Source organism: Natator depressus, chromosome 11, assembly GCF_965152275.1.
Source record: "Natator depressus isolate rNatDep1 chromosome 11, rNatDep2.hap1, whole genome shotgun sequence".
Taxonomy (NCBI): domain Eukaryota; kingdom Metazoa; phylum Chordata; order Testudines; family Cheloniidae; genus Natator; species Natator depressus.
Genome location: NC_134244.1, coordinates 77,573,857 through 77,601,099, shown reverse-complemented (window position 1 = coordinate 77,601,099; position 27,243 = coordinate 77,573,857). Strand labels below are relative to the sequence as shown.

The window sequence follows — 27,243 nt, the reverse complement described above, 5'->3', positions numbered from 1 at the left end:
CCAGTATTGGTCGACCCCAGCTGGAGAATACAGTTTGGACCAACTGATTCTTTAGGGATCATTCATGCAGCTAAGAGCTGTCTCTGTTGAGCTGTCTCCCCAGCCAGATGCACGGCCACAGGACAAACATCATGACAAATACACCAATCCCAGACTTATCCCCTCTGGACACAAGAGTTGATGTAATACATCGCTGATGTGTTGTCCATCACCACCTGCACAACCCAGATGCAGGGATCTCTCCTGAAAGGACCAGTGCCCTCAAACTGTCAAATGACTCAGATGCTCTCTCCAACTCTGTGACGTCGCGTTTGAAGTCACTGTGCAGGATGGACCCGGAGGATTGAACTGTACACCTCAAGACCACCAGTCTGGAGAGACTAGGAGATTCTGAGGCACGGTGATCAACAACTGAAGGCTGTCCTGCCTTGGCCTGTAGACCTGAGCTATTCAGTGTTGCAAAGGGCTCATGCCTAGATGGGCAAATGGGACCATGCAAGTAGTGGCTGTCGTAAGACCCATGAGACACACAATGAAGTTTACATCGCTAGATCTATCACAGGCACTGGTTCATCTTGAAAAATCTGTCCTCTAGCAGAAACACTCTGCCTTCCACAGAATCTAGCATGGCGCCTATACAGGGGATCCTTTGTGAAGGGGAGAGGATCGACTTTGGAGAATTGAGAGAGAGCCAGAGGTCTGAAAAGAGATTGGTTGCAAAGCTGATATGGTTTAATAGGTAGCCTTCAGGAGCCAGTCGTCTAAACAGAGGTAAACAAAAATACAAAAATACCCTGATTCCTCAGATGAGCCGTTACCACAGAGAAACCTTTTGTAAAAATTTTGGGCGTTGAAAAGTTGAAAAGACCAAATGGAGCACCCTGTACTGGAAGTGGTGACCAGTCACCCTAAATTGAAGGTATTTGCAATTATTTTGGCAAACTGAAATATGAAAACACTTGTCCTTTAGACTGAGTGATGTGAACCAACCCATGACTGATCATGAAGGAGACAGGACATCTCTTGTATTGGAAAGAGGCAATGGAGGGACTCCTAGTGGAGGGAACCCAGAGAGCGAGCTGTCAATCCCACACCCTTCAGTTATCCCAGCAATTCGTCTACCTTTTCGCTGAAAAGACCCTCCTCCTCAAAAGGAAGGTCCTCAGCTTAGTTCTAGTGTCCACAGCTCGGGAGGAGGAACAGGCTTGCGGGCTCCTGACGGTCACAGCAGATGCTAGTGTATTGGAGGCAGAGCCCCGAGCACTAAAACAAGGCTCTAGGTGCATGTCTGGCTACCTTCTGGCCCTCCGTTGGGATGGCATTCGCCAGCCACCTTCTCTTATCCAGCAAGTCCTGTAAAAATAATCTTTTCCTATAGATTAAATCAGCAAAGGGCCATGACCGCCTGATAATTTGCCATTTTAATGCCCAAGACCGAAGAGAACACCTTTCTCCCCAGCGAGACAATCCTTTCCCCCTCTTTATCAGTTGGAAAGGAATGTGATAGTCTGGACCTCGCCCTGTTACTGGCAGCAGCCACCACCACCAGTGAATTAGGGACAGCGTGGGTGTACAAGTAGGAAAACCCCTGAGGGTATCTGATACAACTTGTCTGCTTTCCTAAATACAGGTTGGCAAGAAGCAGGCATGCTCCACATGGATTTAGCTGGCTGTAATAAGCCATTCAAAATGGATAGAGATAGTCTACTCCTCGAAGCAGTCACATTATATCAAACACTGGGTGAGAAGTCTCTTCCACAGGCACTGCAGGAAGATTTGAAGGTGGCCACCATAAGATCCACCAAGTTATGGAACTGCATAGCATCCTCGGGAGGAGAGAAGGCCAAAGCCACCCCGATATATTCATCCAGTGGTAAACTGGGCTCATAATCCATTTCCAGATGCTCCTGATCAAGCAGAGGAGCTACCTCCTCGGACATTCAGGCTTCACTGTCAGTAATGCCGATGGATCAGGAGGAGTCAGATCCATGGATCTCTGGACCACTAGATCCTTAGCAGGCAAAACATTACCTCTCCATCCACTCGAAGGGTAATTAAAACACTCCTGAGGTGGCCCCCAGTGAGGCCACAGGCCCCCAGACTGCCAGTAAGCCCAGCAACTAGGGGTTGGGGATGTGCCTGCAGAAGGTGGACCATAGGCTGGTCTTCTCTGTTCTTTCTCTAGCTCCCTCCTTGTAACCAGTATAAACTAACGGTAATAACAGAGGATCTGAAGGGAAGAATGGAGATCCAGCTCTTTGTAGAAAACCTGTAAGCGGAGGAATCATAGGCGGAGGAATCACAGGGTGGTCTGGGGGAACATATCAGCATCTTCTGGCCTCCTCCTCCTAACAGGGGACGAGGAAGATGACCTCGGATCCAGGGAAATACGTCTCCTTTGGGAAACCCCGTGTTTCCCACTGGAACACCAATGAAGCAACTGGAGCCAGCAAGCGAGCCCAGGCTGCCACGGTGACAGAGCACTCCGGAACGTAGGCAGAACTGACCCAGGAACAGACAGCGGATCCGTGGACGACATCATCAGATCCAATGTTAGCCATAAAGCCATATCCCTTGCTATGGAAGATGGACCGGATCTTCACTTCGGAACCATTGTCAGACTAGGACAGACCTGACAGCGGATGCACTGGAACCAGCACTGTCAACAGTGGCCATTTTGTCTCTATGCTTCTTTTTCTTCAGTGCTGTGACTGGCGGAACTGAAGGCACTGACGGCCCCGATTCTGACGCACTGAGCAACTCCATCTTCCTGGATCTGGAAGCGGGAATTGGAACAGGCCCTGGTCCTGCAGCTGCAGGGATTCTGTCGGGGTCAGATAGTTGGCAGGAATGAGGTACGTATGGCTGAACTCTCTCTCGACCTCTCTTCCGGAACCGGGGCAGTTAGACCCAACCACGTTGCTCTCAGTTTGGACACTTGCAGCCTCAAGGATTTGACTCAGGGAGATGCAGGAAATGAGTCTGACCCAACAGGGGTAGCAGCTTCTTGGAACCTTTCAGTCACTTGGAGCTGCTGGTAGCCACAGGGGCAGAGACTGGCCTCTTAGACTAGGATTTGAGTCCAGACCTGAGGGTCTGACCTCAATGGCTTCCTTTAGGAGGAGGAGCTACAAGTGAGTCTCTCTGTCCTTGCGTGCTCTGGGAGGAAAAGTTTGACAAATTGAATATCCAGGAGGGGGACTGCCCTTCCCCCAGACACTTGAGGCACTGCACTTGGTCATCAGATGTGGAGAAGACAGCCGGACAGGAAGCACACCACTTAAATCCCAGCTTCTTCTGTTTCTTTGGTTCCTCCATAACCCAGAACTGGAAGAAACCCTTATTCACTGACTATATGGAAATGAGTTAACACTATCTATTTCTAAGCGGAAAAAAATTCCAACTCCAAAGAGCCTGGAGCAGTTCCCATATGTCACAGCACGCGGCTGGAAGGAAGTGAGATGGGGAGGGTGCTCCTTCCCCTTGATAGCCTCGCCCCCAGTGCGTCGTGATGCTGGTGGGGGATGGCGGGGGGGAAGGAGGAGTACTCCAGCATAGCCGTTCTCAAACTATGGGTTGGGACCCCAAAGTGGGTCACGACCCCCTTTTAATGGGGTTGCCAGGGGATGCCTGAGACTTGTTGGGGCCCAGGGCCTAAGCCAAAGCTCGAGCCCTCTCGCCCAGGGCTAAAGCCAAAGCCCGAGGGCTTCCACCTTGGGCAGTGGGGATCAGGTTACAGGCCCCCTGACTGGGGCTGAAGCCCTTGGGCTTCAGCTCTGCCCCCCGTCCGCCCCCCCTTGGGCGGTGGGGCTTTGGCCCCCCACTCAGGATGGTGGGGCTCAGGTGGGCTTAGGCTTTGGCCCCCCGTCCTGGGATCGTGAAGTAATTTCTGTTGTCAGAAGGGGGTCGCAGGGCAATGAAGTTTGAGAACCCCTGCTCTAGCGGACACTGCTAGAAGAGGGGTTTTACCGTACGGCACCACAAGGTGGCGCCGGTCCCACGAATGGGAACATGCAGAGCCACTCAAAGAAGAACTACAGGTTTGAGACAGGAGGGATATTACTGTAACGCCTCTGGTCACCGTAGGGTTGTGACACAGAGACCCCCCCCCCCCGGCAAAGGGTCTCAGTTCTTGCAAATAACTCTCACTTCAGACCTGACAAACTCATTACACCAAATGTGTCTTGCAGGATGTTTATCTGTAACAAAAAGTTAACCAAACCAGGAATCTGGCCAGAGGGGGTGCACGCATTTGGTAATTCTCAGCATTACTGTAGTACAGAAAGCCCCAGGAAGGGATCAGGGCCCCACACCGCACACACACAGATGATCCATGCCCGAAGAGCCTAGCTTACCATCAGCCGAGGCAGAACACGGAAAGCCAGGCAACAGGAATCAGTTGAAGAACACAGACATTCAGGGAGAGCCGCACCCCCAGAGGACAGGAGCAGACCAGTTCACACACGTGGCAGTGAAGGGGCACACATGCAGAGAAAATCATCCTGCTCCACATCCTCCTCAGTGGGCAGGGATCTCGGTGAACCAACCTGTCCATAGCCAGGGTGCTGTACACTGCTCCATCCGTACCAGAGGAAGAGCTGCATTTCTGCAGCTCTCACGTGATCACCACCATGACAGATTTCTAAGGTCCTCGATCCCGGACTCCACCGGAACCGCGCCTTTGACAATCTCCTCTCTCCACACCCCTTGAGGTAGGCTGCAGAGAATCATGCTCATCATGGAGAGCTCTACAATGCAGGAGGGGTGAATGTCCTTTACAGCCCAGAAATAATCTGCCTGACACCAAAAATAAAGTACCACTGAGAAACCCTGGGCTGCTTGAGAGAAACACTAACCACATCTGAACTCCCTGCCTCACAAACAAGCCAGTCATGCTGGATTTGTGTCTGTCGTGCCACCACCGCCCATATAATCTCAAAGAGAAATGATCTTCTAACAAACTTAAAATAAGGGTCACCAGAAAAATGGGTATGTGGATGGTATCTATCAACTTGTTTATTATAAAAGACACAGATAACTGAACTCCCTAGAGCAGTGCTACTCCAAGTGGTGGCCCGGGGACCGGTGCCGGTCCGCGAGCCATCGGCCGCCGGTCTGCGCGCACATTGGAAAAAAATATTGCCAGTCCCCCGCATCCGATAGCTTGAGAAGCACTGGGCTAGAAAACACCTACTTCCACTGGCCGCTGAAGCACGGAACATTTGTTGTAAGCAAGAGAGACAAAACGCGTTCCAAGTATGTACATTTAAGCCATCTGATCTCAGCAGCTGTTGTGTGCAGTTCTGTACAGTGCCTGCGATCGGACCATGGAGTGGTTCTGGGAGAACAGGTGGAGCGAATCTTGCGCTCTATGGTATAAACACACCGCACACAGGGAGGCAGGCAGACCTACAATCGGAGCACTTTGCTTTCCCAAGAAACAGCAAAGGGCCTCTCGTGCCCCTACACTGAACAGATTGCACCTCCTGGTACCTCCCAACAGCGGGCAAAGATGCCCACAGCAATGCAGGCATTCTGGACAGGAAGCATCACATACTTGTGGGAACAGGCAAGGAGGGGGTCACGTTTCAAAAATCTATGGATCTCGCTAATATAGAGCTAGATGCAACTGTGGGCAATGGCCACAGCACCCTGTGAAGGTGTGGGATTGCCTCTCCTAACATCCATCCACTCCTCTCTCTTTACAAAGGGGCTGTAGAGCAGGGTTTGGGGCAGCTTTTTAAGTGCACCTGAAGCAAATTTGACTATTGTACATACACCACCCTGCTCTCAAAATAGCTTGTCAGTGAGTCCATTTGGGAGAATTACATGGGTTTGGTTCCAGGACGTACTGGAAGCATTTCAGTGAGCAAGAAACTATTACTTTAAAGGGGATCACTCAAGATCGCTTTTTTCCACAACTGGACTCAGTCAAGTCTGACCTCCAACATAACACAGGCCACAGGTCCCTGAATTAACCACTGCTTCAAGTCCAATAGCTGTCCTGGAACGAGAGCATCTCTTTTAGGAAAACATCCAGTCTTGATTTAAAAATGTCCAGTGATGGAGAACCCACCACCAATCCCATGGTAAGTTGTTCCAAGGGTTAATCACTTTCCCCATTACAAATTTATGCCTTGCTTCCAGTTTCTCAACATGCTTCTGGCCCACTGAGCACATGCGGCAAAGAGCTGTCAACATAAAAGTTAGACTTTCCTTACCTGAAACAGTCCATCAAGATTCATCTCAAAGAGTTTAGAAGTATTTCAGTAACCAGCATTCTCCTTGTTAACCCTGACATTTGAGTATCACCCAGGGGACCAGTCAAGCCAGTGCCTTTCATGCGGAGATTACCATCGGTATTGCTCAAAACAATACAAACTCCTGATCTCCCATCGTTTGGTTCCAGCAACTTTCCCTCCCTAGTGTCTGCCCCACATCCCAGGCAAGAAATCCCCGGTCTTTCGCAAGAGCACTCAGCACACAGAAGGGTATGTCCGCACTGGGACAGCCAGATTTGGGCTCGCTCCGCTTGAGCTACTGTGGTAAAAATACCAGTGTGGACGCTGCAGCTTGGGCTCTTGGGACCTTGCCCCTGTCCCACGGGTCCAAGCGCTAGGAGCTAGTTGGAAGTCTCTGCCTGAGCCGCAACGTCCCCCCCAGCTATTTGTAGCATGCCAGCTTGAGCCCCACTGGCGCGTGTCCGTCCACCCACGCTGCCAGGCTCACTGCCAGCTGCCGTGCAGGTACATCCTGCCACCACAATGCAACCTGTGGCTGCTCCTCCCTCCCACACATTGGGTTCTGCTCCTGCAGACTTCTGAAGGGCAGCGCGTCGCGCCCCAGAGCCGGATCCCCTGGCCATGAATCCGGGCAGGTATTTCAAAGCAGAGACAGAGCCTACGAATTCCGTCCCACCAAACCAGGGCAGCAGAGCAGAGCTGAAAGTGAATGTGTGTTTAGGGTGGTGCCAGTGGGGCTGATAAGAAGGGGGAAGCAGACAGGGGTTTGCCAGCAGGGCGGGTGTCTGCACTCAACGAGAAAGACTGCAAGGAGAGCTGTGTTCACTTCTAGGGCTGACCAAGAGATTCCCCCGTGCTGCTGACTACAACAGTGTATTGTCCTATAGCCATTTGCAGCTGAGAACATTACGAGAAAGGAATGTCAGAAAATTTGGGATGTGATGCAACTATTTTGCCCGAGCTGGTGCCATGAATGGAACAGCGGCTGTTCCAAATCCTCAAGGTGCTGAAACTCCCCGCAATATCGTAGGAAGGCTGATAAAACCTATGCCGGAGGCTGTATGGTCTTTAAAACAACTAGAGTCTTATTGAGCCTATGGGATCCACGTCTGTCACATGCAGAGCACTCGGGAAGCCAAAGCGTAAATTATCAATCCTTTAAATCCCCTAAAGCAACAGTAGAAAAAACAAAACAACTTTTCACCCAATAAAAGAGCAACCGAAAGAGTTAAGCACGCGGTTAGAAGCTGCCGAGGGATGCAGCAGTTTCTCCTACACATGTAAGAGCTCAAGGTGAGAGCAGTTCTGCCTTTGGAAAATACTGGCTCTGATCCTCCTCTCTTCTGCAACATTTTACACCAGTGTAAACCCTCGGGGGCCGGTTCCCAGTTACTCCATTTTGAGCATGGGGCAGAAACAGAGGACAGGGGGTCTCCGCCATCTTTACACTCCCTATATTCTGAGACCATGCAGGGACCTGCCTGGTGTCCAGTGAAAGTTAAAGCAGTCTCAGAGTTGCTCCGAGTTATGTTCCACTTCCCACAGCCCCTTGTGGCCACAACTCCCACACTGCCACCGACAGGCTCAGAAACCAGATTGCAAAAAGTTTGTAATTTAAAACACTCTCATGAGTTTGGGGGCTCGACTCCGGCTCCCTGAACGCCTCTGGCCGACGGTAGTGAAATGTCCCTGTTGGTTCTGGAACCCGGACCCTGGAGCATCACACTGGCATGTAACAGTAACCAGAGACTGAACCTTACACAAAGCAATGCTGACCTCAACATCGACTCCCTCAGCTCGGTGCACAGCCGCAGGAAACCATGTAAACGGTTCAAAGGAAATGCGCTCCCTGATAGCCATCTAAGGCCCAGATCCTCAGCAGCCCCTGTGACACACTGATCTCACTGCAGGACTGGGGCCGGCTTCACACGAGCACTGCCAGCTCTTCCTCCCTCTCTTAAAGCGCACCTTGTTTTAATCAGATCTCTTTAGATGTGCATTATACAGTACATACAAATATCCCTCCTGACCCGCGGAGCATCAGAAACAGGCAGCATTGCGTTCTTAGGAATATTAAGTAAAGAAGTAACGTAGCAGTCTGAGTGTGACGAAAAACGTGAAATCCCCATGTACTCAAAGCTAAGACAGATTTGCGTGTGGAGACCATGCTTGGCTTTACACGGCACTTTTCATGTCTTAGCAGAGGAATGAATCCGACAGCAGTAGCGGAGCGACTGCCTACCTGAAAGCAGCAGCCTTCCCATGCTCTCACGCAGCCTCGGACGTTAGACCTGTTTTCCAAGCTCTCCATCGAGCATGAACAGGACCCAAAAGGAGGGACTCCACAAGACATAAGAAGGGCCATACTGTGTCAGACCAATGGTCCCTCTAGCCCAGGGACGGGCAAACTTTTTGGCCTGAGGGCCACATCGGATTCCCAAAATTGTACAGAGGGCCGGTTAGGGGAGGCTGTGCCTCCCCAAACAGCCAGGCGTGGCCCAGCCCCCGACCCCTATCCAACCCCCCCTGCTTCTCGCCGCCCTGACAGCCCTCCCCGGGACTTCTACCCCATCCAACCCCCCCGTTCCCTGACGGCCCCCCAGGAACTCCTGCCCTATCCACCACCCACTGCTCCCTGTCCCCTGACCGCCCCTGGACCTTCCACCCTGACTGCCCCCCAACACCCCATCCAACCCCTCCTCTCATTTCTGACTGCCCCCCTTGGATCCCTGCCCCATCCGACCACCCCTTCTCCCTGTCCCCTGACCGCCCCCGGAACCCCTGCCCCTGACTGCCCCATCCAACCCCACTTCTCCTTCCTAACTGCCCCCCAGGACCCCTGCCCCCATTCAATCTCCCTGTCCCCAGCCCTCTGACCGCCCCAACCCCTGTCCACACCCCTGGCTCCTGACCACCCCCTTGAACTCCCCAGCCCTCTATCCAACCCCCCTGCTCCCTGCCCGCACTGCCCGGAGCACCAGTGGCTGGCGGCGCTACAGCCGCGCCGCCCAGAGACCGGGTCAGGCCGGGCTCTGCAGCCGCACTGCCCCAGGAGCTCAGGAGCCTCCCGGGCCAGGAGCTCAGGGGCCGGGCAGGAGGGTCCCACGGGCCGGATGTGGCCCATGGGCTGTAGTTTGCCCACCTCTGCTTTAGCCCTATTGTCTTCCAATGCCAATGCCAGGTGCCCCAGAGGGAATGAACAGAACAGGTCATCATCCAGTGATCCATCCCGTCACCCAATCCCAGCTTCTGGCAAACAGAGGCTAGGGACACCATCCCTGCCCATCCTGGCTAATAGCCAGTGATGGACCTAACCTCCAGGAACTTATCTAGCTCTTTTTGAACCCAGTTATACTTCTGGCCTTCACAACATCCTCTGGCAAGGAGTTCCACAGGTTGACTGTGCGTTGTGTGAAGAAATACTGCCTTTTGTTAGTTTTTCAACTTGCTGCCTATTAATTTCATTGGTGATCCCTGGTTCTTGTGTCCTTGTGAGAAGGAGCAGAGAGCATGTCCTTAGTCACTTTCTCCATACACTGGTCCTGAGTTTATAGACCTCCATCATCTCCCCACCCCCCGAGTCTGTTTTCCAAGCCGAACACTCCCAGTCTTTTTAATCTCTCCTCCTAAGGAAGCAGAGCCGTCCCCCTGCTCATTTTAGTTGCCCTTCTCACGTCGCACAAGGGAAGGGGGAGCTTGAACTGATGTGGGGGGGGAGGGGGTCTTGTCATGAACACACACATCCTCCCCTGCAACCTCGGCTTCGTGGCTCCGCATCTCCACCATTAATAATTTACAAACAGCAAACACTGACACCAACAGAGGGCTCATAAAATTGGGTCTAAAATAAACGACATCCCTCCGTATGAGGTACAGTTGAGAAACACGGCAGCTGCTGCTTTATTGAAAGGTGTGAAGCCACAATAAGGAGGTCACTTCCTCACTCTTGGCAAACAACTAGATTTTAAGGGGCCACCCAACCATTCACAAGAAAGCAGTCCAGAAGACAAGCTGTTATAAGCCACAGGGAACGAGAACTGCTTTCTCTGCTCACTGCAGTTTTCGGCCAAGGCACAAAGTTTCTTTGAACAGAAGCCATCAGCTGGGCTGAAATGCCAGGTTCAGGTGTCAGGATGGGGAGACACCTCTTTCAGAGCTTCACTCAGTTTACAGTAAAACACGTTGACATTTCTTCTCTATTAAAGCACACACACATAAGGGGTTACACTCGCTGTGCGCTCTGCAAGGACTGGAATGACCGTTTGTCAATCCAGTACATTTTGATCCTAACCATCAACCTTTGGAAATTATTGATCATACAATCAAGATAAATATTTGTGCCTACAAAAAGCCCAGGAGAGTTGAGACATGCTACTTTGTGGAGCAATGTTTGAACCCACTTTAAATACACCTTAGAGACTAACCAATTTATTTGAGCATGAGCTTTCGTGAGCTACAGCTCACTTCATCGGATGCATACTGTGGAAACTGCAGAAGACATTATATACACAGAGACCATGAAACAGTACCTCCTCCCACCCCACTCTCCTGCTGGTAATAGCTTATCTAAAGTGATCACTCTCCTTACAATGTGTATGATAATCAAGTTGGGCCATTTCCAGCACAAATCCAGGTTTTCTCACCCTCCGCCCCCCCCCCCCCCCCCACACACACACACAAACTCACTCTCCTGCTGGTAATAGCCCTTTTATTATTACTGCAGAACCCGCCAAAGACAAGATTAAAATCCCGCAGCCCTCTATGGAACCGCATCAAGACCCTGACACCCAACTTCGATGCTGAGGATCAGTGGAGAGTCACATGGAGCATATCAACCGCTCCAAACAAACAGCTTGTTGTTGACCCTGCCAAGGAACCACCAGGTTTTGATTTATGTCAGAAAGACTGATGCAGATTGAATCGCATCGGGACAGCTCATGGGAGGTGTGGACAAACCCTCTTTCAATGGACAAGGAGGCAAACCCCTGCATGTGGACACCAGGCACAAACAAAGGAGCAGAGCATATCTGAGTGTCCCCTTCATTCTTTTGCCGGGGGCCTGAAGGACATTCACCAGCTCACCGCTGCGGCAATGTGCTGGCTCTCAAACTCAGATGTAAATTTGTAGTCATTGCTACTTTCCCAAGCCATAAGAAAGAAAAAAACCGAACGCCCCAGGAAGGCTGCCTCACCAACCACGCCCCTGGCTCTGTGCTGTACCAGTGCCAGACACTTCCGTTTCCAGAGCTCAGCACCAGGGGCTGGCGAAAGAAAGGAAGCGGCAATTCCAGGGCAAAGTGCAGCTCCACAGCGCAGCAGGAACCCTGGCAGTGATGAGCTCTCACCCGCTCCTCCGCCGTCAGTCACGCCCTGGCTTAGCCGCACTCGGGAATTAGACCTCTCCAGGCCTCTTGGAGGACATGCCCCGCCCGTGGCACGCAGCACTCCCTGCTTGCGCAGCTATAGGAGCCTTGGGATGAGACTGCATGTGGTGGAGGAAGAAAAGGAGTTGTGGCTCCCCGAGCCAGGGCCCACAGGACTGCTCAGGTTCAAGGCAGTGAACTGAGAGACCCCTCCCCAGGAGGGCTGTGCCTGGATACGCGAACGGAGCCACTCCGGCACACAGAGGGATGGAAGGATCAAAGTGTGAAAGCTAAATCTTCTGGGCTACCTGGTCAGGCCTTATGGCCAGCACTGGTGTTTCCAGTTTCAAGAACTCCTGCCTTCCACAGGTTCAAAGAGCCCCGATCCCCAGCCTGGCAAACTAGAGAAAGAACACAAACAATGAACCCAATTAAATATCACACAATTTAGAAATTAACCCATACTAGCGGGTTGGGTCACCGGGTGAGGTAAAATACAGCAAAATGGGGCAGACTTTTTACAGCCTCCCACATCTGCATGGAACGGCCAGAGAAGGGGAGGAATGGGACAAGTTAGGTACCCTGCAGGGAGACAGAAGTCCAAACCCCTCTCTTTCTGCAGTATCCCCATACACTCCTGGGGAAATCCCCAGGCCATAGCAAATTCTAACTTCAGGTGGGAAACATGGAGCACGAGCAGCTGAACTGTTAACAAAAACCCAAACTACACAAGTACCCCATTGCCCTTTAAACACCCTAAGAAAAGTGAAAATCCAGAGAATGTTCTTTAAGTAGCTTTTCCCTAAATACGAAAGGGTGAGTCAGCTGCTTGGCTTTGTCCCTGCTCACGGCCCCATTTCCACAAGCTAGCCAACAACAGCTTCCCCAGCTTGCTTTTCTTTTTTTGGACTATTAGCCTGGGAACTTTTAGCTGTGCAGGCCAATACGCCCTTGTATGTAAGAGTTGAATGACCGACAGCATTCCTGAGAACATTCAATGTGCACCCTTGAGGGACAGCCTAAAACAGTAACTCTTCAGTGTCAGGGGCAGTTATTAATGAAAGGTCAAATCCAGTAGGGAGCCATCCTTCCATCCATAAGAGTATCCAATTGTCGCTGCACGCTCCTCCTTCCCTCTGGTCAAACAGACCGTCTGCATCAAGGCATTCTGGGCGCACTTTATACTTGCTGATTGGAGTCCCCAACATAAAGAATTACATTGTTTAAAACGGGCCTTCAAAGTCATTGCAATTGAGCTATATTGAACTTAACTAACTCCACAGACATGACAAAAATAAGGGGAACAAGGAACCTACACACACATGCAACTCCAAGAGAGCTGGCCAGGCCTGTCTGGGATAGTCAGATGCTCTGTTCAGATTAACTGGTGTTGTGGTGAAAACACCCAACAGGACACATCCGCAGTTCCAAGCACAGCGAAAAGATGATCCACGTCTCCTAAAAATATCCACATCACAGTCATGCTCACACATTGATGAAAGCGCCCTGGTGTACTTTATTTCTAGCTAGGCTAGACCGTACACATACACTTGGAAAAGCACGATGCAGTTCTTGTACTCCTGGGCACGCATGCAAAGAGTCTAAGTGTGTTCACAATCAGTGACACTGCTCTGATTGGTGGTTCCAGCCCTTTAGAGACCAGTCCCTGTACATTCTGTGTGCGCGCACAGACACACACTTTTTTGGGTTGACTTACACTAAACAAAACGCTGTCCCTGCTTCCCCAATAATGGGAACCAAATATTTGCTGATGTGTAAATAATTAACCACAACAAAAGGAGCTCACTCAGCTGTCCTGAGAAACACCTAGGGTCTCCAAAAAGAAAGGTAAGCAAAGCTTAGTGCAGATGAGGTCATGGCCCCTGCACTACAGAGTACAACATCTACAGGGGAAGGAGAAACACAGCAGAGTTTGGTCTATAGCTTCCAGGAACTTAGCACCCTGCTCTGGAAAGTAGAGCTACACAGCTCAGTACTCTCTGCCCCGGCTCGGTCGAGCCACCCAATGACGCGGGCCAGCGTCCTGCACTCCCTCCACAGAGCCCTGGGCTCTTCATCACCTGGAGTCTCTGTGATGTTCTCTGGCCTGTGCGAACCAGGAGGTCAGACTAGACAATCACGCTGGCTCCTTCTGAACTTAGAGTCTGTGAACTCATGACAAGCTAAGTTCCCTCTAAGCAGCATGGCCGCGTGGCAGCCTATTAAGCACCGCGCAGGCGGGGCAGGGAGAGATGCCTCTCCCCCAGCCCCGGACCTGCTGCGGCCAGGGGAGAGGCACTGATCCCGCAGCCCCAGCCCCGGAGCTGCTGCGGGGAAAGGGAGCTGGGGAGAATCCTCTCTCCCTGCCGTAGCCCTGGGGCAGCCTGCACCCCAAACCCCTCATCCCCGGCCCCACCCCCGAGACTGCACCCCCAGCCAGAGCCCTCACCTCCCTGCACCCCAACCCCCTGCCCCAGCCCTGAGCCCCCTCCCACACTCCGAACCCCTCGGCCCCACCCCCATCACCTGGATTTTGTTATGTGCACCAATATGGAGGTGATGTGTCACACCTCACCTCCATATTGGTGCACATAAATTCATTCCGCATATGGATAGGAAAAATTGGAGGAACACTGACACGAGAGGTCCCTTCTTCTGCAATGGACCACTGGGAAGGAAGGCATCATGGTGGGAGAGGAGGGTGGAAGAATCTGCTCCTTACTAATGTAAGAACATTAGAAAAAAAATCCAACACAGTCTCTGAGTGGCTGCTGAACAGAACGTCTATCCGTGCCCCCCAGGAGCTGCTCCAACATGGGAGAGCTGCCCAGGCTATGGCCGTCCAGCAGAATGCAAAAGTCCTGCCACACACCCCGTGCCAGGCACAGCTCTGCTCAGCAGAAGCAGGACATGTCACGAGGATGCAGCACCACCTAGAGCAGCGTGGGAAGCCATCAGCCAAGGACTTATCTGCATAGCCCAAGGAATTGTTAACTTAATGCGCAGAACACTGGCAAGCCCAGGGAGAGCTCAACAAATACCGCAGGTTGTGGGGAAGGAAGAGCTGAAAGAAGGGACATGGCATCCCTATTAAAACCTCTGCCTCCTGGCTTCTGTCTGGCCTCAGGGATGTCAACGCACAGAAAAGATGGCCCAGGCAATTCCAGAGCGAGTGAAAAGCCCGTGCTCTTGGGCTGTGGGAACAGTACCTTGGTGCAGCGTCTGAAGTAGGTGCAAGCCAGACACTGGAACAACAGGGTCTGAACCTGGTTAGCGATGCGAGACATTCATTTTTAATCTCCCGAAACAAAAATCCCTGTATTTCTAAAACCTCTTGCAATAGGAATGGGCCCTGGATTGCCCAGAAAGCAATGATGAATTGATGGCAATATTTATTTGAAAGAGCTGAACCCAGACAGAATTAGATTAAGAAATCTGCCCAAAGCCTTAGATGGAGCGAGTGGGACAGGACTCATTTGTTTTAAGTTTCACCCAGTGCCAGCTCCCAGGCTGTGCTCCCCCTGCCCCCAGTGCCGCTCCTGCAAGGTCTGGATTCTAGATGCGGCCCATGTTGCCCCCCCCCCACCTTCCCCCACACTGCATACACACAAGGGGGAAGGGCCAGTAGATCTGTGGGCAAATGCAACATTCTCAACTTTATACACTTTAGAAGTGTCCACTTTACACAGTGGATTGGTGAAAGGACTCTCCATCGCCCCCAGAACACCTGCTAGCGGACAAGTTCTAACCACCTGCAGATCCCACAGCCAGGGAACGTGGCGGGAGGGAGCCCAGCTCCAGAGCTGGGGCATTTTAATACGGTATTTTGAAGAGCTAGCAGGATTAGTATTGATTTCAGACCTTTTCAGGGCTGGGAACCTGACACAGAACTCTCCTCTTTCGCTAGTGCACTGCGAGAGATAGACAGAGAGAGCAACCTTTGGAAGGAACTTCATTCAGACCAGGTGGTGCAGTGTGCAGGGGACCCACAGAGACAGGGAGGGTGGGAATGCCCCCAGCTCAGAGGTAGGGCATCGATACTGTGCGTCGATCCTCAGGACCCAGTGACAAGCCTGCGCTAGTGAGGATAACAGCCCCAGAATGACAGAGGGATGGGTCTGTGCTCCTGGCTGAGCAAATCAGTAGAAGGCTTGGTGCACGTGCAATTACTTGAAGGAAGCAGGGACCAGGGAGGGAAGGAAATTGGAAGGCAATGTTCACGGCTTTGCCCACAGCCCGTGAAGAGACCCTGAGCACCAGGGACGTACGGCGCCCCATCCCAGCATTACGCCATCTTCCCGAAGCCATGATAGGCAAGCTGGAATCACCAGAGAGAAAGCTGCCTCCAGCAGCAGACAGTTGATTTGAAACAGACTGACCCCCCAGCTCTTCGAGTCCCCCACCAAATGTGCAAGGACACTATGAAAACTGCCCCATCGCCCTGCTAGAATGCATGAGCCACAGGTACGGCTCCAAATACAACGTCATCATCAGCAGTCGTTCAGTGATTTCAGACCCTTCGCTGGCGGCAGAGGAGAGAATAAGAAGGTAAGAGCGGCCACACTGGGTCAGACCAATGGTCCATCTAACCCAGTATCCTGCCTTCTGACAGTGGCCAATGCCAGGTACTGGATAGATTCCACTCATCCCCAGCCCTCTGACCCAAAACTAGAGGGGTTGTGGGGCTGGGCAGAGGGAGGGGGGAGGAGTCACTTGCCCCCTATCCCAACTGCCATTCACCTCCTTCAGCATCTGGCTCGGAGCACAGGCCTCGCCAGCAGTGCGGTCTGGGCACCTGGGCTAGCGGGACTGGCCACAAGCCAGACCCAAGCTGGCAGAACTCTAAAGAGAGCAGCCCCAGACTGTCCCATTCCTCCCGCGGCACAGACACCCCAATGGAAGGAGAGGGCAGGGGACAGCTTGATGGAAGTCACTGCTTTACCCCCACAAAACCGCAAAGTTGGCAAAGCAAGTACAGATTTAGCTTACCTGGGGGAAGAAACAGAAAAATTGGTAAGAAACATTACCCCTGTGATATTACCTGCAGACACATTTACAAACACACAAGAATACCCAGCATCCTCTGCAGGGAGAGAGTCACATGATATTGGGAGGCGCCCCTCTTTCAAATGAATCCAGCACAGATCTCTCACAGCCTCACAGAACCCCCAGCACGGTGGGGGTGTTATCGGAATAGAAGCATTGCACCCAGGGACCAGCAGCATGCAGAAAAACCATTCCAGGTAGCGGTGGCACCGAGATGTAAGAAGCCCCTCCCACTCATGCAAAGCAGCCCGAATTTCCACGTCACTGCCATGATGGAAATAATTCGGTAATCTGAAATGCTTTATGCCCAGGTTGTTGCAATACGGCAGATCGGCTGGGAAGGGCAAGCAGCGACCCGCTGTAAGAATCAATCCAGGAAAGAAGGAAGCAAGCCCTGCGCTACCGTTGTCATAAAGTTGCATAGTGTAGGTTAGTAAATCAAACTCAAGAAATTCAGAATTATTGGCAGAAAAAAAATCCACAGAATTAGTTGCATTTGTATTAGAAACAGCATCATTATGGTTCCTATTTAAATCAGCCACTGCTATCCCAAAATGCATTGTGGAAGGGTCAGTGCTTTGCACTGATTGGCTGCTGTTATTTTTAAGGCTGCGCCGGGTACTATTCCCGTAAGAGAGCGATTGGTTTGAATGTGCAACATAATGGGATAGGCAGTTGTCTAAAGAACCTGCCAGCTGGGCTGGAATCCCAGCATGCACGCTGAGATCGGTCTGCGGCTCCCGCCAGTCCAGAGCGCTTGCTGTCGGTGAAACTCCTCCTCTCTTTTCTGAGGCCACTCCCCCGCCAGCCCTTGCTTGTGGGAGGGTAGCACTTTCCTGACCCTCTGCAGAGAGGTATTCCTGGGAAGCCCCCATCTCGCCACGGGTGCCTCTACCTGGTGAAAACGGGAAAGAAGCACTACCTGGAGGAGCTGCCGCAGGCTTCCGTAAGAGCGCCCGTGTCCTGTTCCAGGCAGGCGGAGGGCCTGTTGGCATGGGAAGCGAAGCCTCTGGCTGCCCAGTCCCCAGCAGGCCGTGGCCATCCCCTGTCGAGTTGGCAGTCATGTTCCCATGGCCAGCCAGCCCCGTTGCAGAGCTGGGAGCAGCCAGGCTGGTGCGAGTGGTTGTCCGAGGCGCAGCGGCTGTGGGCTCCCCTGCGTTTCCAGTCCTCCGGGTGGTCCCCTCATCCCATAGCTGGACCAGGCTCCTGATGCCCTCTGCTACGTCCAGGATCTCAGCCCCCACCCCCGCAATGTTCTCCCCCTGGTCCTGGGACAGGGAAGGTGATGCCGGAGCGGGGACAGCGGTGTCTGTGGCTGGTGCCGGCCGCGTGACCGCGAGCGTGCTCCATACCTGGTCCCCTGGCTGCACGGTCGCCGGCACAGCCGCCCGTGTCGTGGTGGCCACAGGAGAGGTAAGCGGTTCCGCCGTCTGTCCCTCCGTAGCGGGGCTCTCTGTGGGGGGCAGGGTCGTTACCGTGGGGGCTTTTTGGCTCCCCCAGAGCCAGTCAAAAAATTGTGTCTCCACCAAGGAGCAGCAGCAGGTTAGCAAGAGCAGGAGACACAGACGCTGCTCAGCTGGAGCCATGAAAAATACAGCTCCGGGAAAAGCGTCCTGCAGCAGACCAGCGTCCAGGGGAGCTCACATTGGTCTGTCCTCTGCAGCTCCGGGAAGCATGCACAAAAACGAAGGGAGGCGTGGCTAGCCAGAGCCCCTGCCAAGCCCTGCTCCCAACCAGCCAGCCTCTCCTGCTCCACGCCCTCCTTCCCCGACAGGGCAATGCTCCCACTGGGACTTTGCTTCTGAGCACACCTGGAGTTTTATCCTTTGCCCAAACCCTCCTGCAGCTCCTCCCTGGGAGCCAGCAGCCCTGCACCCTTGGTCCACGCTCGGAGAAGCATTCTGCCATTTATTTCTCAGCCACACCCACTCACTAGCCAGGGACCTTTAACTCCTCCTTCCCCACAGCTCAGCACGTCCAGAGATGTCTGCCCCTTCCCGGCCACATGCTTGTATTTTAGTAGCTGTTCTCCTGTAATTAGACGTGAGCAGAACTCCAGAGCGTGCAGGCTGCTTGTCAGACACGCAGGGGGAGGAGGCGGTGAGAACAGTGCTGCTGTCAGAGAAAGCACAGTGATGATTTGCAGTCAGTCACTTCACCCCCTGGGCTCCATCTCTCCTCACGCAGCCCAGCTGGCAGCCTCCCCACTCCTTACTCCCACTCCTCGCAGGTATTTGCTCTTGCAACTGTGGGGATGAGGCATTTCCTGGGCTTCCTTCTCCCCTCAGCTCGGCGGGGCAGCTGCACCCGACGGGGCGGCCCAGTCTCACCACTGGTGGTGGACGAGCTGCTCAGCATCTCTGCGGTCCGGGCAGACACAGGCTGCCCAGGGAACAAGGTAAATGAACTTATCCCAGGTGTCCTGGCCAGCCCCACTCTTTTTGGGGCCGTACTCGAGAAATGGGGTTCATGGGCAGTTTGTACTGCTGTAACCCCCACCTGCCACCCGTACACGGACGTTCTGCTGTCCAGGCCTCGTGGCTGCAGCCAGGATTCCCAACAGTTATTCATCCTCGTTTAATGTCAGTGAGTTGAGATGTTCCCCAACGCCAGAACAGGAGGGATTCGGGATCCAGAGCCACAGAACCACCCTGGCATCGATGTTCAAGCATCAGATCACAAGCCTTTCACCGTGGAACGTTCTCAAAGGAGCTGCTGATAGCTCCCCATGCCACGGCATCCCTCCAGCCCTGCAAGGTGATGTGTGCATGAGTAGTGTGCCAGCGTAGTGTGTGAAAATATGTCACCATTTTCCACTGGAATGCCAAGCACTTACTGTGGCTAGCATCATTCCCCACTAATTTGTTATTCCATTTCCTTTTCCCTTTCCAGCCTCACAGGGCTAATCTTGCCAGGTAATTCTGTATAAAAAAAATACATTTTACTTTTAAAACCAGCAATCCAACTATCCCCGCATTTCCACGCACATTTAAAAAACCCCAGAAAATAATCCCGCAATTTCTACTGTGTTGCAGATACGGGAAGTTAGGAGAAAATGACTATTATTGTCAAGACATATTTCCATACCGAACACCATTTACAGTATGCCAGATATACGAAATTAGACAGAGGAAAAGTGGGCACTGAAAGAATAGACGAGATCTAGTTGTTAATATTGAGCTTTGAATCCATCGCACCATTGCACAAAAGACCTAGAGGACTTCTGACTCTGACACACTAAAAAATGTGGAAGCATTGAAGACAGTTTGAAAAAGAAACCACTTGCACACCTGCTAACAGACTGTCTCCCACTGACAGGAAAGGCACCAACTCTGAGACTCGGGCCTGGTCTACACGAGGAAATTAGGTCGGTACAATAATTCGGCTCCAGGGTGTGAAAAATCCACACCCAAGTGATGCTGTTAAACCAACTGAACCTTCGGTGTAGACAGCTTTGGGTGACAGAAGAATTCTCCCATCCACCTAGCTACTGCCTCTCGCACAGAGGGGTAGGGGGGTGGGGGGTGGGTGGGTGTCGTCTTCACTGACAGGAGAACCCCTCCCATTACCGTAGGTAGCGTCTTCATTGAAGCCTGACAGCAGCTCATCGCTGCAGCGTTTTACGTGTAGCCCTGGCCTGATATTCGCCTGCTCACGGAGCATCCCAGACCTTTGGGCACCCATTCGGAGCTCAGCCTCTCGGGTGGTGCCGCCAGCCACGGGCAGAGATGGCTCTGCTAACAGCTTCCCCCATCAGCCCCCCCCGCACTTGGCCGGCCCCAGGAGCTGTGAAGGGAGCCAACCAGGGTTGCAACGCCAACCTTACACCACACAGAGGATTCCCCAACCCCAGGCCACAAGATTTCCCAGCGCGGGGGCGTCGACTGCTTTCTGGCCCCTTTATGCCACAACAATGGCATATAGGGAACACTGCCCAGCACTGCTCAGAGCGCAGGCCACAAGTTGGTGATGTAATTCAGGCTTGTGCTAGTGGAAAATGAAAAGTGGCGTAAAACACCTTGGGCTGTGGCCATGTATACGGTTCCAGTTACACTGAAAGTCAAATAACTTAATTGGTTAGTCTGTTCTTCAGCTCATACCAGGCAAAAAAAGAATTTGAACTTTTCTGACTTCAGACTTGTTCCTATAATTAGCCAGCCAATGGGACCTGGGCCAAGAACTAGCCGGGGGCCAGACCATTTGCTAGTCACATCTGCAATACGCTTTCCCTTCCTGAAACCCTGGCATTCTGCTTGTTCCACACCCCGTGCAGCCAGGATTTAAAGTGAGGAGTTTCTACAACTACGCGCCCCTTTGTTACTAGTTTCTTAATGCACGTCATGAACCAAAACAAGACTGAAGAGGTGGCTCTGACTGCTCGTGTACAGCGACGTATGTGGAGAGATCTTTGGGAACGTCCCCATATTCATTTGTCAAGTGCCACACTGAAGTCAGTGGAAAGACTCCCATTGAGCTGCGCTGCACCCACACACTGGGTGAACCGGGCTGGACACAAGTGCCTTCACGCTGAGGAACGTCACGCTAAGGACACCACATTGGTGAGAAAGGGTAACAAACCATGCAGAGCAAGGCATGCATGAAACGGTCATTCCACATTTCCTCTGCGAGTTCTTCTATATCCTTGCAGCAGGCTAAGCAATCCACCTTGCCCACGCAATTCCCTGGCTAAGCAACAGCCAAAGCCTTGCTGTGTAGGACTGACAGCCTAGGAGCAAGAAGCCCAGAAGCAAGACGAGAGGCATTCTAATCCCCACGTCTGTTCTGCAGGACAGTGCGAAGGGCTCTGATGCAAAGCGCGCGGGACTCAATGAGAGCCCTTCCAGGGACTGTGATGGGCTTTGCATCACTTGGCGAATGGATAGTCCTCAGTAATTCACAGATGACTAGAGTACAGGGCCCAGACAAACCAGTACACCCCTCACATACGGCACAGCGGCCACGGGCTTTCATCCCGTAATTCCTGCATTTTGTGAGGATCCCCTACATATCTGGGAGGGTGGTGTTCCCTCCCATCCTCCAGCCCGCCATGCTCAAGGGACTCTTCTCCCTAGGTTAACCAGACCCCCCTGGATCTCAAGCCGATTTGCTCTTGGGACTTCCCAGAGATTAACTTCTTAGACAGGACTCTGCAGCAGAGGGGAAACCCTTCACTCCAGCCATGCTTTGCGTAATCTGTCAGATCAGAATCAGCATCCTCAGAAATAGTAAAGCAATTACTTGGAAATTCCATTTCTGAATAGCTCAATATGCCTAATGCCATGTAATCAGCCTTGCGGAGGAGATTCCTCCACAGAGCACATTACGAGCCTGAGTGCACAATACAGTCTAGTAATCACACCATTTCCTGAGCTCCCTTCACTCCCCTCTTGGCTCACATCTCGCCAAACACCGGCAGGGCTTTGCAGTGCAGACTCGCACAGCAGTTACCAACTCTCAGACACAGCAAGGGTTTTCACACCCAAAAGAAGGAATGTAGGAGATGGTCTGGTTCACCATCTATCCCCACCCAGCACTGCAGAGACCCTCCAAAACCTGGACACTACAACAGCGGAGAGGGCTAGTAACCGCCAGCATCGAGTTCCCTGTCAAACCAGTAACCATGCAAACACAGGTCTTCATCTGCCTTAGAAAGGCAAAGACTTCACAACCTTCATTTTGTCAGGTCATGTGGTTTATGTCAAGGAATGGGCCGTGGGCTACTGTACACAAGGGAAGACCAAGCGAGCACCTCCCAGACCAAGCACAAGCAGCCACAAGGGCAACGAACAGGACACACGTATCTTGGACTTTGCTGGTGCCCGCGGGCGAGGACCATATGCAGTTGGGAGTGGGGCAATGCAGAGGCGGGTCCCCCCAATGTGAAGAGACGCTCGAGAACCCTTTACACAATGAAGCCTGGCAGCCACCTCCCCCCCACGCTCATGGCCCCAGCGAGAGACTCGCTGCCTAACCGGAGCCCATCTGAGCTGCAGTGGATCACGCAGCTTCTCCTTCCCATTACTCTCTTCTTCAAATATCAAACTCCAGACACACGGCGGCCTCCATTTTAAACTGCACCGCACACCTCCTTTGCAGCGGCCAGTTCTTCCCAACGTGGAATGGCTGTGCACGGGGCAAAGGCTCCTTTTCTCTGGTGTGTTTCCCATTCCCCCAGGTCTTGAGATCCACGTACTCATTTAGATCCATACCGGGTCAGCCCAGGATACAACACTGCCCGTTCCCAGGCACTCAGTCACTCCTGAGGACATCCCCAAATTGTCCGCCATGTTCCAGAACTGTATTTGTACGGGACAGGGTCTGGATTCTCACGCAGCTCTGCCCCCGATTTCCCTTTTCCAGGCCCTCCACGTACCAGTGCTTCAGTGCACGCAGTCCCCTCCTCTGCTGCTCTGGATACAGTCCCACTCCCCCATGCCACTGCATTAGAAATTAACCAGGTTACAAGGGAACAGCCCCCAGTATTAATAATAAACAGCTCTCTGTGAAGGACATACAGAGCAGATAACTATCCCGCTTAAGAAATTAAGGGGACTTCCTACCCAAATGGCAGTTTCCTTGTAAGCAGTGTAGCCACGCTCCACGGTGGGTAGTGACAGTCTAGCGGGGTGCAGGAGGAAAGGTGGGGGAGTTGCATTAAATGTAAGAGAGCGGTATGATTGCTCAGAGCTCCAGTTTGAAACTGGAGAAAAGCCTGTTGAGAGTCTTTGGGTTAAGTTTAGAGGCAAGAGCAACAAGGATGATGTCGTGGTGGGCGTGTGCTATAGACCACCAGACCAGGGGGAGGAGGTAGACGAGGCTTTCTTTGGACAACTAACTGAAGTCTCCAGATCACAGGCTCTGGTTCTCATGGGGGTCTTCAATCACCCTGACATCTGCTGGGAGAGCAATACAGCAGTGCAGAGACAATCCAGGAAGTTTTGGAGAGTGTTGGGGACAACTTCCTGGTACAAGTGCTGGAGGAACTAACTAGGGGCTGTGCTCCTCTTGACCTAGCTGCTTACAAACATGGAAGAATTGGTAGGGGAAGTAGAAGTGGGTGGCTACCAGGGCAGCAGTGACCATGAGATGATTGAGTTCAGGATCCTGACAAAAGGAAGAAAGGAGAGTAGCAAAATACAGACCCTGGGCTTCAGAAAAGAAGACTTTGACTCCCTCAGGGAACTGATGGGCAGGATCCCCTGGGAGAATAACATGAGGGGGAAAGGAGTCCAGGAGAGCTGGCTGTATTTTAAAGAAGCCTTATTGAGGGCGCAGGAACAAACCATCCCGAAGTGCAGAAAGAATAGCAAATATGGCAGGCGACCAGCTTGGCTTAACAGTGAAATCTTCAGTGAGCTTAAACTCAAGAAGGAAGCTTACAAGAAGTGGAAATTTGGACAGATGACTAGGGAGGAGTATAAAAATATTGCTAGAGCATGCAGGGGTATAATCAGGAAGGCCAAATCACACCTGGTGTTGCAGCTAGCAAGAGATGTGAAGGGTAACAAGAAGGGTTTCTACACATATGTTAGCAACAAGAAGGTGGTCTGGGAAAGTGTGGGCCCCTTACTGAATAGGGGAGGCAACCTAGTGACAGATGATGGGGAAAAAGTTGAAGTACTCAATGCTTTTTTTGCCTCGGTCTTCGCAGACACGGTCAGCTCCCAGACTGCTGCACTGGGCAGCACAGCATAGGGAGGAGGTGAGCGGCCCCCAGTGGTGAATGAACAGGTTAAGGACTATTTAGAAAAGCTGGATGGGCACAAGTCCATAGGTCCGGATCTAATGCTTCTGAGGGTGCTGAGGGAGTTGGCTGATGTGATGGCACAGCAATTGGCCAGTGTGAGGGGGGATCTGACAGCAGCCTTCAACTACCTGAAGGGGGGTTCCAAAGAGGATGGAGCTGGGCTGTTCTCAGTGGTGGCAGGTGACAGAACAAGGAGCAATGGTCTCAAATTGCAGTGGGGGAGGTCTAGGTTGGATATAAGGAAACACAATGCAAACAAAGCTACCTCAGGCACGCCTGCACCTGCCACGATCGCACCTCCCAATTGCAGTGGAGACGTACCCTAAGTCGTGTGGTTACAGCCGCTACGTACTGTTCCGGGGTGGCTGACAGTATATGAGATTGTCCAAGGATTCTGTGTTTCCTTTAGCTGGCAAAGGAATCGATTTTCTTTCCTTCAAGATTCAATTATTTTCACTATGTTTAAATTTATATATTTTATTTTCATACTGGTAAAAAATAAACAATCTGAAGAAAGATACAAACCACTGCAGCGGCAGTGCTGTCCTCTATGGCTGTCCCCACCTAATCCCTTGTTCATGCCATAGCTACACCTGCAAAGACTTACCTATGTGCTTTTCTTTATACACGCCGAGGAGCAACTTTGCTCTGATTGGCTCTATTCACAGTATGTAAAGCCAAGCATGTGCGTAAGTCCTTACAGGACTGAAGGAGACCGCAAGGTCAGCGAGTTAAGGGCTGTGTTCTCTATGAATCCAAACACACCCGAGTGCTATAAAATAATAAATCGTAATATCCTAGATACGAGCAGTTCATTCTAGATTTCACTAACCGGGAGGCCACGGAATAGAAGCAGTGTGTTATTTCTACAAGTATCAGTTTCCGTCCATTCGGCTACAAAAAAAGTAAGAGAGAAATTTAAAAATTAAACGTACAACTTTCTACAGCTTAATGCATGCTTTTGGCAACACTCCAAAAGTACTCCCCGGGACCATAAAATACTAGTTTTCTCCAATAAGACACATTTTCCACTGTATTTTTAAAATGTCGTTTGAATAAGTTTGCTAATTAAAATATTAGTTGACATAGTAACAATGCCATATTCATGCTTTGTTTGAAAAGGAACTGGTGTGATGTCACTTCTAGAGTATTTTTTGGTAACAGATACATCAAACCATGAAATAGGCTACAACTAATTGAATACTGAACGCATTTTTCTTTTTCTTTCGATAAAGTTTCCATATTCAACATTTACCCTTGACAGATTACACTAGAGAGGGAGGAAAAGTAGCTCATTTGAGATCTTGACAAACAAACATAAAGATCAAGGAAATGAATTCTTCAAACTTTTAAAATAACTCGAGTGAAGTAATATTGTTTAAAAACAAATGCTTAGATATTTCGATCCACAAGTTTCTTCTTCCTATCAGATGACAACAGAGTTTTGTTGCAGTCACCTTCTGATGGTGCATCTGCATTCCCTCTCCACCACAGCCAACGCACTGTGTTATCTGAAAGCGCTCATTCTTACACATGAAACCAGAAGGGAACAAACCCTTGACATGATCTGCTGGTAGCTATACTGGTAGCTATGTATGTCAGAGCTTCTGCAGGCATGCCAGTACTAAATCACTGTGCATTTTGGCCATCTCTCCGTTTTCTTTTAGGAGTCTTTTGGTTTGGTTTAAATCGGAACCTATACTCCATATCTCCACTCCATGAGCCCCCTGCTACCATTTACCCCACTTCTGGGACTCCTCTGAACCCCTTGAGACATGTTCCAGTCCCGAGTACAAGCATAAGCTGCATGTTCCACTCCCAGACATTGGTTCTCCCATTAACACATGCCCTCCTGAGTCCTCAATGGATTCCAGGCCCCAAATCTCTTGGTCCCCTTGGCTGCCTTCTTTATCTAATGGCAATGAAGAGGACTCCAAATGTTGAATTAATTCACCAGAAAGAAAAAATCCTGGTGCAATACCAAATATTGGATAACTTCCACCCAAAACCAATTAGTGAATTCAGCTTTTTTTTCCCCCCCTCTTCAAAAAAGGATGAAGTTAAAATTAACCTGAAACTAAATTCTGGAAGAATTCCTTTCTGCCCGCGCGTCACGCGCACACACCCCCAATGCAATTTCAAACACTTGCTTTGAAAAAGAGTAGCTTTAACTGCTCGCTAAAGTGTGGTTCTCCTCTGAAAGGTGATTATGTCAAAAGGGCATCTTTCTCAGCAGGTCCAATTCCTGTGTGTATTCATAATCCTACCTGCGTACTTTAGGGACAAATAAGAGGTATGTGTTTCTTTAAAACTACTTTTTACTATCAGTCTTACACAGCCATCACAACTGAGAGAGAGAACTGGATAACGCCTCCCCAGCAGGATTGTGACACTCGTCCCCACTACATCTGCATGGCTCCACTGACACCTGGGCAGTCCACCTGATACAGGTGTCGCTGAGAGGACAATGGGACTTCACGGGTGTAACTAAGAGCAATATATGGGCAGCAGAATTCTTCTTCCTGTTAAGTAAGAGGCAGGAAGAAGTCAGCTTGGCTTTTCAGATCCCAAGATGAATGGGAAAATAAACAGTTTTACTTGTAAATGGAGACAATTTGATCAGGCATCATTCAGACACCGTAAGCACGGAACCCCTGGTGCCAGTTTCACAAAGTCTCTTTTCAGAGCGGAACCAGGAAGTGCTTAGACTGATGGCACTGCAGAAAGCACTGAGAGGAGAGAGAGAGAGAGACACACACACCTCCCCTTTCAGTGCCAAGAGCTCGCGCCACCTTCTTTAGTGCAATAAGTCTTGTTTTTAAAAAGTTAAACAGAAGACATTGAG

The 27,243-nt window shown here is 51.4% G+C and overlaps 1 protein-coding gene across 3 annotated transcripts in view; it reads right to left on the bottom strand.

Annotated features, from left to right (window-relative positions):
• COL18A1 (collagen type XVIII alpha 1 chain) overlaps positions 1–27,243 on the bottom strand; it is a 226,338-nt gene that overhangs the window by 81,521 nt on the left and 117,574 nt on the right. The window contains exon 1 of one of the 3 annotated variants that reach the window (XM_074968201.1): positions 16,647–18,328. The exons of 1 other annotated variant lie outside the window; for it this stretch is intronic. In XM_074968201.1, coding sequence (XP_074824302.1) covers positions 16,647–18,237 — 1,591 coding nt within the window. In that variant the 5' untranslated portion in view covers positions 18,238–18,328. Of the gene's footprint in view, positions 1–16,646; positions 18,329–27,243 lie in introns of those variants that run through there. One more of the 3 variants, XM_074968202.1, reaches the window with a different exon arrangement.